Source organism: Gopherus flavomarginatus, chromosome 7 (genome assembly GCF_025201925.1).
Source record: "Gopherus flavomarginatus isolate rGopFla2 chromosome 7, rGopFla2.mat.asm, whole genome shotgun sequence".
Classification (NCBI taxonomy): Eukaryota; Metazoa; Chordata; order Testudines; family Testudinidae; genus Gopherus; species Gopherus flavomarginatus.
This window is the reverse complement of record NC_066623.1, coordinates 96,480,986-96,498,451: the sequence shown is the minus strand read 5'-3', so window position 1 is coordinate 96,498,451 and position 17,466 is coordinate 96,480,986. Positions and strand designations below refer to the sequence as shown.

Here is a 17,466-nt window from a genome sequence, read left to right as displayed (position 1 = left end):
TAGTGTGTAAGAACCACACAAACAGGAGAAATAGACTACAGTTGGAGATAGGGGAGAGAAGAGGGAGGAAGTAAACAAAACACCAACAAAACCACACACAGTATTCTTAGATGTTCCATATCAGACTAAGTAAAATAATTGTCCGGACATGACTAATTAAATTGATTCTCTCTTTAACCATCCCTGTTTTTCTGGACCACTTCACCTCTGCAGTGTCAATAACCGCTGAATGTTTGTGCCCTAATCTTCAGAGAAGGGAAGCAAATGCAAACTGCATCAGTTTCTAATGCAACCTAGCCAGCAGTTTAAAACATCTTCACAAAGAGCCATGAGAGGCTTTTTAATTGGTCTTTGTTTTTAAATGGTAATTGCAAACATCTGTTAGATAAATGACATGGTCTGTGATAAACCAAGTGTCTAAAACTTTGTTCCACAGTTAGCACTGTCTCCCATTAAGCCACTTATTGTCATGCAACATGCTTTCTTTAGTCTTTTTAGCTGGATAAATGGATAGTCTCAGCTTCTCTCACATCTGTCACTCTTGTGAAATATATGCTCCCAGTTTATTTTTTGTATACAAATAGTCTTTATTTGTAATGGTTTGATGCCTCATTTTAGGTATTCTACCTAATCCATTATCCTGCTTTTCCATTTAATCCTAATGCATACATAAAGTCATGTGGCCCTTTTTATTGCACTATAAATACAACAGTAACATTTTCTCGTCAAGAAAGTGGTCTCATTGTTGGCAGTGTATATAGAGTGAAGAGTGATTGTTAGGAGTGTTACAGGCACCAGCTTAATACTGTTTCATCAACAGAGTGCAGAAGTTACAAAGGAGGTGTGATTAGAGGTTGCCAAAAAGCATCACTGTAATTTCACATTCCATCACAGGCAGGGGTGCAGCGGGGGAGCTGGGCCTTGCCCTGCCTTTTCTGAGCACTCAGGATTCCCACTGAAGACAGGGGAAGTCTGGGTGCGTGAGAAATGTCAGGCTGGGTTCCTACACTGAATGTGGGCCAGATGTAGGGTACCCCAAATGCCTTCAACTCATTGTAGTGGTGCATTAGTGTACAGCTAGTTTTGTAAATTAAGTCACACTACAAACACCGTGAATTGCACCTAGATTTGTGACAGAACTCAAGGTCCATGGGCTCAAGCCAGACAAATAAGGTGTACAAAGCCTCCTTGGAAGCATAGTGGCTACTGCTCAAGGCGTAAGTGTGAACAAGACTCCACCTCCTTTCCAGGTGCTTCTAGAAGCACAAGTCTCGCAGTACAGTTCATGCCTTCTGTTATCTTGCCAGTATTGAACACTGTCTGAAGCTATGTTAACATTTAAAATGGTACAGCAGCACAACTTGCAGTGCCACTGCTGCACTGCTCTAGCATTACAGGGTAGACCCTCACTACAGTGATGGGACTGGGTTCTCCAGCTCTGTAGTTAATCCACCTCCCTGAGAGGTAGCAGTGAGATTGACAGAAGAAATCTTCCAGCGACCCAGCTACACCAGGGGCTAGGTTGGCTTAACTACATCTCAGGGGTGTGAATTTTTTTGCACCCTTGAGAGATGTAGCTATGCTGATGAAAAGTTTCCAGCAAAAGACAGTCCTAACTGACACCATGCCCTTAAGTACCCTAAGAAAGCACAGCAGTTTGTACCCTGGTGCTAGTCATTCCTATACAGTGTTAAATAGGGTGGTGTTAAAACTACTTTACCTTGTTCTGTTGAATAAAGCAGGGAGCACGTACTTAGAAAGCTCTGCAGGTTTGCTAGCTTTTTCAAAGTGGTCATAGAGCAGCACCCTTGTTCATGCTCCGTGCTGTTTGATGGCATAGGTAGGGTTCAGAACAGTGTATGAGACAGAAATAACATGAGCATGGTGCCTCTGTGCTGGGGGAGGAGCATTTCCAAACACAATCACTGTAACAGCCAAGCGCCTCCTACAAGGGAAACTGCCAATGGCAACTTATGCTTCATTTTCTGCTAGCAAGGAGCAGGCTTGGAAGTGTTTGGGGATACTAGTATGAAAGGGAGGGTACTATTACAAGAAAGCCTAATCAGAGACGGGGGGTTTGGTTTTAGGGCTGAACACTTTCTGATCTAGGGAACTCACTCTTCCTGAGTTTCCTAGTTCTCAAAAAACAAATGTCCTATCATTTAAAAAAAAAAATCAAAAAAAAAATTACACCATGTAGCTGAAGCAGCGGGTAATGGTCTCCCATAAGTTTAACTGTCAGTTCAAGTTATTTCACTTAATACATTAGCTTTCCCTTCACAGAATGCCCCTGGGCGGATGTATATGCCAAACTAGTTAGGAAAGTCAGTCTGACGTACAAGGAAACAGAAGGGGGATTCCAGATAGCTGTAAGGTCCAATGTCAAATATCTGTGATATTAAGACCTGCCCTGCTTCAGTTCCCATTGACTTCAAAAAGCACTGGATCTGGCCTGGTGTAAGCAAGACCTAACATAACTGCTTCTAAAGTGAGGAATTAAAGAGAGAAGGAGCTTAGCCACTGAAGTACTGCTTTCCAGCATCTCACCGCATTTGAAGTGAGAAGTTGCTTATGTTAGCCATCTTGCCTCAATGAGTTATGCAAAAGAATTCCAGCTTGCAAAATATCAGTTTTGCATTTTCACAAGAAATACGATTAGATTTTTACACAAAAGGCTAAAAAAAAAAAAACATCACCACCAAGAACTAGATCAATGGCGTGGTGGGAAATTCAGGTCTCCAGTAAAGCGCAGTTCTGCCCCCCTGGTCTATTCACTGCAGTTTGGCAGACAAACCATAAGAGGACACCCAAGAAAAGAGGCTACAATTTCTTCTCACTCAAATGAGTCAACAAACCAACCCACAATATTGTATATTTTATTTAAATTAACAAAAACTACATTTTTTCTAGGTTGCTTAAAGCATTTTGTAAAAAGTGAACATACCAACAAACAATTTAATAAGACCCAGGGGCTGTTTCTGGTACACAAGTGGCACTTAGTAGTTTAGCAAATATAAAAAGATATCTACACCGTAACAGACTTGTTAGTGTTGGACACACGAGATTTGGTTTTAAAGCTGCAATGACTCTTCCGTAAATCAATCTTTACAACATGCACTGTTGCACTACCCTATAAAAAAAAGTCAGGATGAATTTATTCTAGGTACATAGATATTCCATAAAAAAAACTAAAGTTAAAGTAACATTAAGGTTGCAGAGTCAAGCTCTCTGAAGTTGTGAAATGACAGAATTGAGGATGGAAGGGCAACTCAACTCTGCCCCCTTGGGAATGTGTTATGTTACCATCTTTAATGATATGTTTATGTATATTTTTCTCCAGAGGACCCCAGCCTCGTTGTGTGAACATATATTTATTCAATATCTTTTTATTCTCCTCAATGTGGATCCAGGCTTTTTTTTTCTTTGACAAAGCCCATCCAAACTGCACTGGATAAATAAAAAATGAATAATTTCCTCCTACTGCTCTCAGAGTGCTTCAAACACAAATACATGGGATCTTCACACACACAGGTGGCATTTACCCATTTACAGATGGGGAACAGAGGCACAGAAATTATGGCCAAAATTGTCGAAGTGTCCTTTATTTTTTGGTACCAAATTTGAGAAGCCCAGAGCCTTGTTTTTAGGAGATTTAGCATTTTCATAGCCTATGCTCCAAGTGCAGCACCACTTGACTTCAGCTGGAGCGCACAGCACTTATGCAAATTTGGTCCTAGGCACCTCCAGGTGAGCAGCCAGAAACTGAAACACGTATATTTAGCGATAGGGATACTACAGCCAGTAGTGTGCTTCACTACACATCCCGGATTTATCCCCACAGCAGGTCCATCCTCTGCACTGGATAAGGTAAAGGGGGCCTATGGGAGCAGAAAATAGTGTGAGATCATTAATTAAAAACTACATCATAATGTGTATGCAGAAGAGGGTCATATTAAGGTTACACAGGCAAGCTTAATACTGGCATTTCCTAACTTCTGAGTGCTTGACTTTGCAACCTTAGCACTACTGTGGAGAGAGAGAGAGAGAGAGAGAGAGAGAGAGAGAGCGCGCGCGCGCGTGAGTGTAGAGAAAAACGGGGCACCCCAGCCACTCACCCAAAGTATTCCCCTCTCCCCATGCAAGGCTGTCCCCGCTCAGGAGTCTATGACCTGTTGCTGGAACCTTCCAGGCGGCCCATCACTTGTCACTGGAACCCTGCCAGGGCCCCACTGGCTGTCAGCTCCAGAGTCCTGCAGCCCCTGGGGCTGAAGCAGAGAATGTCACAGAGGCCTCCAAAAGTCACGGATTCTGTGACTTCATGACCTCAGTGACAAAAACAGCTTTATGCATGAGTCACTAGCAGATTTGGAACCTTTAGATCCGCAGCACAAACCTCTTATTATTTGAGCAACCCATAGCAGTAGACTCACCCTCTGAATGGATCAAGCTCTAGAGGGGGATAAGACACAAACTTTGCAAGGGGTTTCAAAAGATGTTTGCTGACAGCAGCAATGAGACACTAAGGAATCCATTCCAGGTTCTGGCATAACATGCACTCTAGCGGGCATAGATCCTTCTGCCCATCTCTCTGTCTCTCCCCTTTTGCCCCAGTCCCCTCCAACCAATGCCCAGGGATGGCTTTAGGAAGTGCGGGGCCCAGTTTCGACGGGGCCCCAACAGGGATGACTTAAAAAAAAAAAAACCAAAATCAAAAACAACAAAAACCGCCTGTAAAAAAGCACGTGGGGCTTGTATTCACCAGGTGGTGCTCTGAGTCTTCGGCGGCACTTCGGCGGTGGGGGGTCCTTCACTCACTCCAGGTCTTTGGTGGCACTGAAGGACCCGGCGCCGAAGTACCACCGAAGACCCAGAGCAAGCGAAGGACCTGCCGCCGAAGTGCCGCTGGAGACCCGAAGCGCCGCCAGGTGAATAAAAATCAAAAAGGCGCCTCTAGCCAGGGAAGGGATTCTCACTGGGTGCGGGGGCCTCTTAGGCGCGGGGCCCAATTCGGGGGAATTGGTCTAAAGCCAGCCCTGCCCATGCTTGTCTTAGTTTTCCTCTCTCCCTCATCACAGCTCTAGCTCCTCCTCCTAGTCTCCCTGCCCAGTCACAGTCCCTCTCCGCTACACCCCCAATCCACATGTATCCTAATCCACTCCCTCTCCCTCCAGATCTGGATCATCCCCTCTGCATTTGAAATCAGGCTGTTTCTTCCTCCACACTGCCTGGGCATTAGCAGGAAGCGCACAGGACTTAATACGGTGTGCAGCACTACAGCATCTTGCAGCAGCCAAGAGCAGCAATTGCAGGGAAAGTCCTGCTCACCTGTGCAGTTGTCTGCAGGACATTGCCAGAGCTAAACTCCCCAGAGAGTCTAAGAACTGGTCAGGAAGTTTGGCCAAGTTATGAGACACTGAAAAATATTGGTTCTCACATGCTCAGTGCAGATTTGGCAGCTAAGTTCTCCAGACATTCCATCTCAGAGTATGCTCCATGCTAGTGCTGCAGCCTCTGAGTAGGAGTTGCCCTGCAACTGCTCCTCCTAGCTGCTGCAGGATGCTGTGGCCTGGGCACAGGAACAGAGGGAGACAGTCTCTCCTGTGTCATCAGTGCTCCCTCTCCTGACACCCAGGCATCACGGATAAGGAGCCATCACTAGAATGCAGAGAAATGGAAGAAGGGGTGAGGGAGAGAAGGGGTTTCAGCAGCCCAATGATAGTGCTTCTATATCCTGGGAAATTTCCCACAATCTTGGAATTTTTACGTAAAATGTTTTGAATGAAAATTCCCAATTTCCCAAGTTGAAACATTTTACTCACAAATTCCCAGGTTTTGGGAAATTTCCCAGGATATAGTTTTTTACAGTGCTTCTATCTGGGAAATTTTTAGTTCTAGGTTGGGAAAAGCTGGCATCACAATATAAAAGCACTGCCCAATGGGAGTGGGGCAGACAGGAGGATACAGGAAAGTTGGGGGACAAGAGCAGAATGGTTTATAACCACTAGACTATACTCCCCTCTAGGACTTGGAAAATAATCCAGGAGTTCAGAGTTTCCACATTCCTCTGTCAGCAAATAGTTGTGAAACTCACTAGTAAAGTGTGCATCTGTCTTCCCTCTTTAGTGCCCAGTCCACACACCAGGTAACAGCTTACTACTGCTACCAGTCACTGTTAGCTTAAGTGGCAGAAGTCTGTGCTACAGGTCTAAAGGTTTGAACCTTGCCAGTGACCCAACCGGGGGGAGGGGGGCGGGGAGGAGAAAGGGGGAAGAGGGTGTCAATATGGTTAGATACAGAATATAATTTTGCATTGTGTGTGTGTTTATGAGGAAAATTACACACAAAAGAAAAACAAAAAATACTGAACACCTCTTAAGTGAGCACTGTATTTTGTGCATTAATGAGGCAGGAGACCTCTGTAAAAACCCCAGTAATTAAAGACTATCATCCTGCATACACACAAGAAGCCAAATTAAGATTCCGCAGGCAAAATTAATCCTAGCTCTTAACTCTTTGAAATATTTCATTTTGCATCCTTAGTGTTCGTTTAGCATGTCTGTAAAATATAGAATACATATCCTGCCCTCCCCCAGAGATAACACCATATTAAAAAAGAGTTTATAAAAGGTTCTATTTTAGTTCCACTGCTCAGTGAGCACGCTATAAATACTGGGCATTTGTAGAGCGAGTTACTTCTGATGTCTGCTCAAGGAGGACGTTGTCTCAATCTGTGTATTGTACTTCATTGTGTTTGTCCCAAGCGAGGTGTTCCAGGAGTTATTCCTGAGCCTCCTTGCGAGCCAGCTTGTAAACCTCGGTGGGCCCATCCACATGGGTGATGGTGGTGGTGAGCTGAAGCTCCTCCCCACTACTTACTCCGAGGTCACCTGAAATACAAAGCTATGTTTCAGTATGATGCACAAAGGAGGACCTGGGAACGAGAGAGTGACAGCCAGGTTAAATTTCCCCAGAGTTTGCGTCTTGGAAACAATAAGCTTTTCTAAAACTGAGAACTAAGAAGGGTTTCCATGATTCCTTCGATTTATTTGAAGGGAAGAATGGACTGAAACCACTGCAAAGGAACAAACACTGTTACATGAGCTAATGCTGGAGAGCCACTGTGCTACTGAAAGATATTCCAAGGGAAACCAATTGTAAACTCAGACAAAACTATTTAGTTCCATTCCTCAATCTTGTCTTTCACTTCCTCCACCATAGCTACATAATGCTGTTCCCAGACTATTTCAAGTTAGTATTGATAGCAATTAAGAGCCACACCAAAGCCCAGTTTACCATTTGATTGATCTTCACCATAATTCTTGTGTGATGGAGCATATAGGAACATAAGACCGAAGACGTAGAGGTTCCACATCCCGTAGATGCCTGTGAAGAAGGCACTGTTCCCCTGTACTGTGAAGTCCCCCCACTTCCAATGGCCTTCAGTCACCTGTCCACGACAAAGCAGAGATTCAACAGGGACAAATAGGTAAGGAGAATTCTATGATGAGCAAGTACATGTTTCTAAGAGCAGATACAGAGAAATCTGAAATTAGACAGAATGAAGTACATGTACAATTCATGTCCAGATAGCAAACACATGGAAGTAAAGTCTATACTATACTCTTCTCCTGCCACCAATCTAGAAGGATTGGCATATGCAACAAGATTTGTATTAGAAACTGTATTCAACTTTGGTCTGTTTAAAAATTACAAAATTTATCTCAGAATATTCAGGTTAGATCATTCCACTCATAAAATATTATAGTGAGAGAATAAGTATAAAATCGAGCAGTACCTGGGAGACTGGCTATGTCTGAAAACTTTAGAGGGTCTATAAATAAACCTTTTATAGAAGAAAACAGCATGAATAATGCAAAGAGCTAATGGCATCCAGCACATCTCACTGCTTCTGTCTTACGGCAGAGACTTATGGCTGATAGCATTAGCTCCAGATATAAAGAAACAGACAAGAGACTGTGGAGAGTTAAGAAAAACAGCCATTTAATATTAATAAATATTTTGAAAACAAATGAAATGCATGAGCTGTGCACCTTGACTGTCTTCCATTTTAAAAGCCAAATTAACAAGTCATTTGGAGCCACAGCCTACCATCGACTTTAAAGCAGAATTCCCCATAGAAAATAAGGAGCTCTGCTTTAAGGGGGGTGGGGGGAGAAGATAGTGGCAGAGCATAGCCTTTAAACAAACAAAAATACCAAACTTGATGAAAGTAGCCAGACAAAATGATTTGCCAGATTTGAGGTATTAGTTCAAGCCAATTGCTTCAACTGAACAGATTTTTAGATCAGAGTCATCTTGCCATGACAGACTACGGCATTGTTTTCCATAAGCAAAGAGAATGCAGCTGCTAGATTCTCTAATATAGTATGTCTGAGAGTACTTCTGTGCACGACTCAGCAGAAGTGCTTACAAGTAAAACTGGCAAGAAAATATAATCCCTTCCTGTGAAAAATTTCATCTTTTTGAAAAAGTTTTCATCACAAGCAGAAATGAAACATCCAAAATTTTTCACAGGAAAGGATTTCAAGAAAAAAAAACTTCATTGTGCTTCTCCCAAAACCAGATCTTTCAGCTGCCCATCTGGGAGGCTCTCATCAATTTTGCTTTCTGCCTGCAGTGAAGCTGACCCACTCCTCCCAATTCCTGCAGCCAAAGAACTTGGCCTATCAGTCCCCCAACTCCAGTGACTAGCTGGTGAGCTGTCTTTTCAGTTTCCCTAGTAGAAAAAAAAGGTTCGCCCCCACGTCCCCAGCAAAACTGAAGTTGTCCTACAACTGACATTTTCCTTAGGAAAAGAGTATTACTCTTTAGAAAATTCAGATGACAAAGTTTCAGAACAGCTCTACTTTCAAAGTAGAAAGGAGTTTGACTATTAACTTATAAAGGTGTATTCATTGTATTTCTGCAACTAAAGCCTACATATCTATATACAACTGTGATTGACACCTTACACCTGAGACCAACAAAATATCTTAACACTGGAAAGTCATTTTGGGAGGTTGTAGTCTTGGGAACTGGTCAGAAGAGTGAAGGGGCTTATTCTCAGAGGAATACTGTGGGGTAGACCTTCAAGAGGGTGCATGGGGTTTTGCCTGTGCAACTTAGAACAGCCCAATACACAATATGTAGACATACAATTATAATAAAAATATAATCTATAGGCTAAATTCAAGTTCAGAAGGAAGAGACAGACAAATATAAACTTCCTCATGCCCAAAACACTGTTGAGCATTTAAGATTCCAAAATCAAGCACTCAAAAGTTAAATTATAGAATTAAAAAAACCCATCTAGACAAGTTCATGGAGGAGAGGTCCATCAATGGCTATTAGACGGGATGGGCAGAGATGGTGTTCCTAGACTGTTGGACAGATGCTAGGAACCGGCAACATGGGAATGGATCACTCGATTACCTGTTCTGTTCATTCCCTCTGGGGCATTGGCCACTGTTGAAAGACCGGATACTGGACTAGATGGACTATTGGTCTGACCTAGTATGGCTGTTCTTATGTTCTTAGAATTAAGGTTGCCTATGCAACCTCAATTCGGGCCCCTTGTTAACATGTATGATGACAGTCTATAATTATATACTCACATACTAGAGATTTTCAAAGAAAAAAAGCTCACCAGAATTTTTTTTTAACACATGGACAAACCACCCTTCCCACCCCTTCATATTGCAAACGGGTAAACTATTTTGGCTGAAATGTAGGGGGTCGGGGTGGAGAGAACGCTATCCTGAGGCAGACACTCAGTATGAAAAATTTCAGCCCAAACAGTTTAAGTTTGCCAAAGTTATAAACAACTGAAAACAGGGTCTTATAATGGGAAATATCAGGCAGCCTTAACAATGAGCCGATGATACCAGCCCCACCTACAATCTATGCATTCCTGGGTCCTCTGAACGAGGATTAACCAAATATCTTGGCTACCTAGAAATTTGGATACTGCACTCTATCATACTAAGTTTGATTTCAGCACACTCACCTGACTGACAATGAAGAAGATGATAGTCATTGCTGCACAGGCCAGAGTGATGAGCATTAAGAACTTGAACCTAAAAATCAGCCCCTATTGAGAGAGAGAGAGAGAGAGAGAGAACACACTGATCACCTCAGCAGAACAGACAGACAATCCCATTTCAATTTTTAGCTTCTACAAGATGGAAATTGGAAAAAAGATTAGTCCAAAACCACAAAACCCACAATCACCCACTTGCTCCTTTGTCCTTCCCTGGTGACAGCCAATATTCTCTGTTCCCTATATGTCTGCATTCCTCCCAGTTACATTGAATGGGGTTTAGAGATCTTGACTGCTACTGCTTTCCATTACATTTGCATCCATAAAATTAAACTGATTTACTTAGAGCTAATGTGAAGGAGGCATTTGAGTTTAAGCAACAAGGTTTCATTAAATTAACAGCATAGTTGATAGTCTGTGGCTTCCTTGCTAAATCAGATATACATTCTTTCTAGAACATATCTGATGAGGGTTTGTTAGGTTATACCAGGAGTGATCTACTTTACAAATGTTTTCTGTTTCTGTAAGTGTAACGAGTTCATGTGAGGAGGATGCAAACTTTCCCCATCTAATTTCCCGTGGCCAAGAATTTAAGGTGACTAAATGAATGTTGGACTGTAGATTAAGGACATCAAACAAATGATATAAGACCCCAAACCATGTGAATTTATCACAGACTGTTTGCTTTTTTAAATCTGTTTTGAATTTAACAAAGATAGATTTTAGTTGTGTTAGTTTGGAATCACACTGACTCAGACATCTGAGGGGAGTGAGGACATTTTACAAGTTAGGTTTATGCAGCAGGTGGGCTGAACGTGGCAAGACTGAAGTCCTCAGGGCAAGGACTGTCTTTTTGTTAAATGTTTGCACAGTGCTGAGAGCAGTGGAGCTCTAAGCTCTCCTGTAACACAAATCCATAATACCGGTGCCGTACTTTTAACTCAAGGAAAGAGATGAAAGACAAGACTTCAGGGAAACGTCTGCAAAAATACAGATTTTCTTATTGGAACAAGTAATGTGCCTTTTAATAAGTCACAAATGACCTGATTAGATGCAGAGTTTGACTCATCAGAACATTTTCTATCAAAGTTTTATGGACACACAAATCTTTATCACCAAGAAAACAGGCATTTTGGGCTTGACTGCAACTCTATCTGGGCTCCTCCTTCTGCTCTGCAATTGCAATTAAAGAGGAAGGAGTACAGCTCTGGCCAGGGACAAACACTAAGGAGAGGACGGCAAGCCAGAAACTCCTGATGTTTAATCCTATTCCCGTGCAGACTCTCAAGCGGTTTGGGCAAGACACACGAGCACTCTGCATCATTGTCCTCATCTGTGTTTTATATCAGTAGATCTCAAAAAGGTTTTTACCACCGGGCCACACCGCTCTGAAGAGAAAAACAGAGTCGATTGGGAGTAAATGCCAACGAGTACATTATGTGGGTTAGTGTTTGTAAAGTACTTTGAAGACTGAAAGCATTGGTGGGAGCTAAATATATCAGAACGAAGAAAAAGTTGATTGCCTTTTTGTGAGCTGACATTAGGGTGGTTTTGGCAGCATGAGAAAGCTGGTAAAATACAAAGTTTTCTAAATTATGGGAAAAGCTAATGAGAGTGGATACAGTTTTTCTGGTAGATCACCAGTCGTCTTTTTGGAATACTAAAGCAACGAGCACACACACATGCACAACTGTAATCCAACAAGGATTTTCTAACCTCATAATGAAGCCTGCGAACCTGGCTCATTGCTGGGAGGCTGGATTGTTTCCCACTAATGTTTCTGAACACTTGAAACACCATGAAACACAAAAACAGGAAGTAGAGGCAAAGGCAGATTCCTGCCACTATAATAAATGCCATCTGAGCAGTAAAGTTAAAGGGAACAACTACTTGACAAAGAAGGAGATTGAAGAAAATATTATTCAGGTAATTAGAACTTTACAAAAGCAAATTAATTATCGCAATAAGCCTAATTCAGGCTTCTAGTGTGTATTAAATAGAAGTTCCTGTCTGAGTGAGAGTGTGTATGCTTCATGGTCCCTTCCCCAGCTCAATCCCAGAGCCGATGCTTTGGTTGTTCCCCAAGCACTTAACATGGTGTTAACGGAGGATAAAATAGTAAAACTCCTGCAGGCTAAAAAGACTAAGATGGAATTGTCACTTCTGCTCTGCTGCTACAAAGAGACATGGCTTAGCAGAGAAGTCGAAAAGTAATAACCAACTAGGCGACTCCTGCAAGAGGGCTGGGATGCTGGGGAAGTGAAACTAATCACATTACTTTATCTTAGCCTCATAATAAAAATTAAATGCAGCTGAAAGCACTTCCAGCATGACCAGGCAAATTTAAAAAGCAATTTGTATAAATGCTGTAGGATCACACTTCCAAGTGTCAGTGATGAAACCAACTGCCCCAGAGAAAAAGACTGCTCTAGTTCAGACGAGGAGAGGGAATAGCATAAAGGGTGCAATTTAGACAGGGTACAGAGAGGATAAGATTTTTTCTAGAATCACTAATACCCAAACCTTAACTCAAGATGTGCCATTTCCTAGACTTTCTGCATCTTGAGGCAGATGCTAATTTTTCTAATCTCAATATTAAATCTCAGAATTCATTCTCGCAGCAAAATCTACATGCTGCACTAATATTTTTAGATGTGTCCCCCTATAGAGCCATAAAGTTGTTCATTCAAAGGATACTCTAGATCCTCCACTATATTCGAGTCAAAAACCAACTTCCTAGTCCCATTTTACTCAAGTGAATATACTTTTCATCAGGTTCAATAAGTACTTTGAGAAAGTGAAAATTTTAGTTACCAAAAAAAAACCAAAACAAAACCAAACAACAACAAAAAACAAAAAAAAAAAAAACTTATTTCTCACACCAAAAACCTAACACAAAATAAATGCTACTGCACAAAAACAGATGATAAAGGATACAGCCAGCTCCGTGCCAACATCTGTGGTCCAGATACTGTAGAATGGATTTTTCAGTTGTACCCCTCTAAATAAATAAATAAATTAAATAGAGAATTCAGGGCAATCAGAATTCATGTGCAAAGAGTCAAAGATACTGTAAAATACACATTCCTATACATCAAACTTAACAGTTTGGAAAAATGAGTAATGTTATTTTGTAATTTGGGAGTGTGTTTGGAGGTGGGTGGGGAGACTTCAGTTTACATTCCGGTGGACACGTAATCTTACAGAAACTGTTCCAACACAACTTCACAGTACTATAAAAGCCAAAGGAAAAGCCTTCTTGTCTCTTTGCAAGAAAAAATGAAGCAAATGGCTGGAGAGTTGCTGTCATTGCATTGGGGCAGACTGTACCTTGCTTGTCCAAAGTGACTTGCATCAGTTATGCAAGTGAGAGCATTTTTAAAATATGTATTGTTTATGGTGTCAAGCACACTAGCTGAGAAGAAATTCTTGTCACTTGCACAGTATTAAACCTCCTTTTCAATTATGCAGAATTATGACTCCACATTTTTTTTTTTGGAAGCAAATTGTTGGTTGGAAGTATATAGGATACATGCAGTAAAAATCTTCCCCATGTAAATATTAAGACAGGAAAAAGATGAAAATCTTCTTATATAAGAGAAAGGACTAACTTTTGTGTCTTGATACACATACAAATGAAGCAATACTGTAAGGAATTGTATTTTAGCCCACAATGGGCACAGAGCTGGATAAAATCCTTTTTTTTTTTTTAAAATATAAAAGGACACACACAGGACTAGGTCTACTGCATTTTCATCCTGAAACTCACTCACTGTTCTAGTGCAGCTTTCTGAGATTGCTCAATATACCCTTTGAACTACAAGTCAAACATTTTTTTTGTCCTGTAACATGCAATATTTCGATGCCTTGTGAACTTGTACGGCTAGGCAGGCAAAGAGCTACCTTTTATCTCTCTCTCTCTCACTTTCGATCAGTCATTTTCCTGTAAAAAGTCTACTTTTAAGTAATGCAATCTGATCTGGAAGGGAAAACTTAAATTGGGGAAATTGCTACTGGGATGTCTAAGAAATTGAACACTGGGCTTGGAAGAAAGAGTTATAAGGGGGCTAATGACTTGAATACCTAGTCTGAGGAAAAAGGACTTGCCATTCCCTTCCCCAAAGGCACAGAAAGGTGGCTGGTGAATACCAGTGTTGGTGTGGGGAGACCCAAATGGCCTGAAAAGTGCTAAGCCTTTGTACCAACTTTTCAATCCTTGTCTCAATAAAGCTATTAGAAAAATGCAAAATCAACATGGACCCAGCGTAAAGATCAATTGTATCCAAACAATTGCCCCTGTAAAAAGAGGACAGCACCTGTGAGATCAGAGCACAATCGTATTAGCACTACAGAGTCTAAGAGAAAAAGTGTCTCCGTTACCTCTCACACATGTCAAAGATGAAAAGGCAGAAGGCACCAACAGCTATGGGCCCAACCTGTTTCCAGTACCCAGAAAGACGATTTCGTTCATTCTGATCCTAATGAATCAAGCCATAGAAAAAGAAAGTTAATTCATGAAAGGGAAAAAAAGTGACTGAATTATGCACCCAGTGAGACTCATAGCAAAGTCAAGAAAGATGTTACTTACTAGGTGCTGTTTTGGAGTCACCTCTGTGCATTTCCATGGTGGGATATGGCATCCCAGATTTTGAGCTGCATAGCTTCATTGGGAAACCAGGTTCATTGGGGATACATGAAAGAGCTTGTGAGAGGGAGACATCATTGCCCTCCCCAGAGGTGGGCAAGCGATGGCCCTGCACACCACCGTCACTCCAGAACTGCTCCAGGTAAACGGCCCTGGGCTGGAGCTGGCACCCTGCACCCAAACCCCTTGCTGCACCCCAATCCCCTGCCCTGAGCTGCCTGCCGCACCCCAACCCCCTGCCCTGAGCCCCCTGCTGCACCTCTCCTGCAACCTAACCCCCTGCCCTGAGCCCCCTCCTGCACATCACACCCCCCTTCCACACGCCAACACCCTGCCCCAGCCCTACATTCGTGGTCCTGCATACAATTTCCCCACCCCAGTGTGGCCCTCAGGGCAAAAAAGTTTGCCCACCCCTGCCCTACCCTACATATGGAAATGCAGTCGTCCCCCCACAGCACTGATGTCATACCGACTTCTGAGTAGAGGGAAAGGTGGGCAAGTAGTGGGAATGCACAGAGGTGACTCCCAAAGAAGAGTTAGATAAGTAACCTCTCAGCTTTGAGGGCATCTGTACATTTCTATTTGTGGGAGATTAGCAAGCAGCGTGTCCATCCGGAGAAAAGTAGGTGAGGAGTTTGGCTTAAATGCAGGGCTTGTCTATGTCATACATTAAGTGCCCACCAGCAGCATCCACACAGGCCAGTTAGCATGTGACATGCTGGTGTGATCTAGAAGGTGCAGTCCACTGGTGTAGGCTGGAGCACCATGTAGCCAAGCCCATAGACTAACACTGTTCTGCCAGTCTGGGCATTGGAGCATTATGCTATTTCCAAGGAAGAGGAAATCTGATGAAAAATGTGCATAACACTCCAAGTTGTTGCTTTGCAAATATCCAGTATCCACCAGGGGAGCTTGTCTAAGGGAACCACTGATGCTGCAATTCCTCTTGGGGAGAGGGTTTGTAAAACCAGGAGATGCTTGTTTCCTAGCTAAGATGTATACATCTAAAACCAGTGGGAAAGTCTGGCTGGTAACTGTTTCTCCCCAGCATTTAGTCCCATATGCTACAAACGATTCTTCGGATTTCTAAAGGGAATGAGATACTCTTTACTCCATAGTCATACCCACCATCATGTGCTCGCCACAAAAGATTATCCAAAATGACAGAAGCATGGCATAGAAGAGTCCTTGTCGAATATCTCCAAAGAGCAACATCCAAGTCCAGTCAAATCCAATGGAAAACCACTCTACTGGGATATTTATGAATGTCATGGAGATCCCAAGAGCAAAGATTACCCTGGAGAAGCAGACAGAACAGAATCCCTTTCCATTTCAAAGAAAGGACCAAGAGGAACTCAAACTTCATGAAGAAGTAGAAGTTTCCTTCTTTTTGTCATGATACCTTCCTGTTCGGCCCCCCCGCCCAATAGCAGTCCTGTTGTCCTCCCACCACAGAGACACCGTTAATGAAGGATGACTCAGTAACTGGCAAGAAATGTTTCCATTTCAAACAAAGCCCATGCTCAGGAGTCAAAATGGAAAACCAGTTGCTGTTTTCAAAGGACTGGTTGGGCAGTCAAATTCTTAAGGTGCTAATCCTACACATACACCCACAGGTAGCGGGGACCTTGATGCAGCAGCCTAGCTTCTTTCTGCCACATTAGGAGATCTGGATCAGGTTTTGGGGAACTGACGCAGAGGGTACAGACACTGTCTGCTACACAGCCCTGCAGGGGCTTCCTGTGCACCACCAAAGAGTTATGAGAGGCAAATTCTGTGTCTCCATGATTGCTGTGAGAGAAAGGCAGAAGGGTCTAGTCACGCACACACATAGGAGGAATGTATCAGCTATGCAGACTATTGCAGAACAAAGACTGCAACAGAGGTTGAAGAGCAGCTCTGCTGCCACATTGGCTTGGCTAAGAGAGTGGGGAAGGAAGGAAAATGGATCCACAGGGATGGCAATCTAGCACATGGCCAGTTTACCCAGGCTTTGCATGAGGCATACATTTTGTCTTAAATATCTTGCGTGTTGTCTGGATCACAGTGAGTTACTCCTCTACTCACTTTTCTAGCAGGACAGGCGCGCGTGTCATCATCGTGATCCGTCTCCAATACCAAACCATGATGATGAAGATGCTAGGCGTGAGGAAGGTTTTCATTGCAAACCACACCTTTGTAAAACCTCCATTTTGATGGATACTCTGAGGATACAAGTTTAAATGTGGGAGCTGTACAATATTTCACTTTCCTTATTTACAGACAAAATCAGATCCTGTGATAGTCACAAGGCCTGACAGAAATTGCAATAGTCTAAACTACAGCCACTTAATATTAAAGAGCATTGCTTGTGAAATGCACAGCTGAACTGTTGGACAAAATGGAAAGCGCTGTACACTGCTGTTTAATGAGTGTCTTGACCATTCAGTCCAAGTAGAATTTCTAAGGACTCTTGACAATTAACGCACATATTCCACCACTTCAATTTCCAAATAACCAGAAAAAAAAAAATTGATAAAAACAGATTTTTAGTATTGGTGTTTACTAGGTATATTTTTGCATACAGTTTAATCAATAAAAGTTGCCATGCATTTAAACTAAATTTATTCTAACATGAAAATTAGTCAACTTTACTATTAAATGCAGAATGAGGATATACATGATGGTAACCCCAATAAATACTCAGAGCTAATAGGCAAATTGATCGTTACTCCAGAAATAGTGCCAATCAAAAGCCAACACAGTGAGAGGAGAGCAAGTAGCTCTACTGCATTAAATGGTG

At 42.4% G+C, this 17,466-nt stretch overlaps 1 protein-coding gene across 1 annotated transcript in view; it reads right to left on the bottom strand.

Moving 5' to 3' along the window:
* Positions 1-4,719: 4,719 nt before the first annotated feature.
* The window catches only part of WLS (Wnt ligand secretion mediator), a 55,514-nt gene continuing 42,767 nt past the window's right edge, over positions 4,720-17,466 (bottom strand). The window contains exons 5-12 of the mRNA XM_050961046.1: positions 16,752-16,888; positions 15,813-15,981; positions 14,420-14,517; positions 12,977-13,040; positions 11,756-11,899; positions 10,007-10,090; positions 7,294-7,447; positions 4,720-6,887 (exon numbers count right to left, since the gene is read on the bottom strand). Coding sequence (XP_050817003.1) covers positions 6,778-6,887; positions 7,294-7,447; positions 10,007-10,090; positions 11,756-11,899; positions 12,977-13,040; positions 14,420-14,517; positions 15,813-15,981; positions 16,752-16,888 — 960 coding nt within the window. The 3' untranslated portion in view covers positions 4,720-6,777. The remainder of the gene's footprint in view (positions 6,888-7,293; positions 7,448-10,006; positions 10,091-11,755; positions 11,900-12,976; positions 13,041-14,419; positions 14,518-15,812; positions 15,982-16,751; positions 16,889-17,466) is intronic.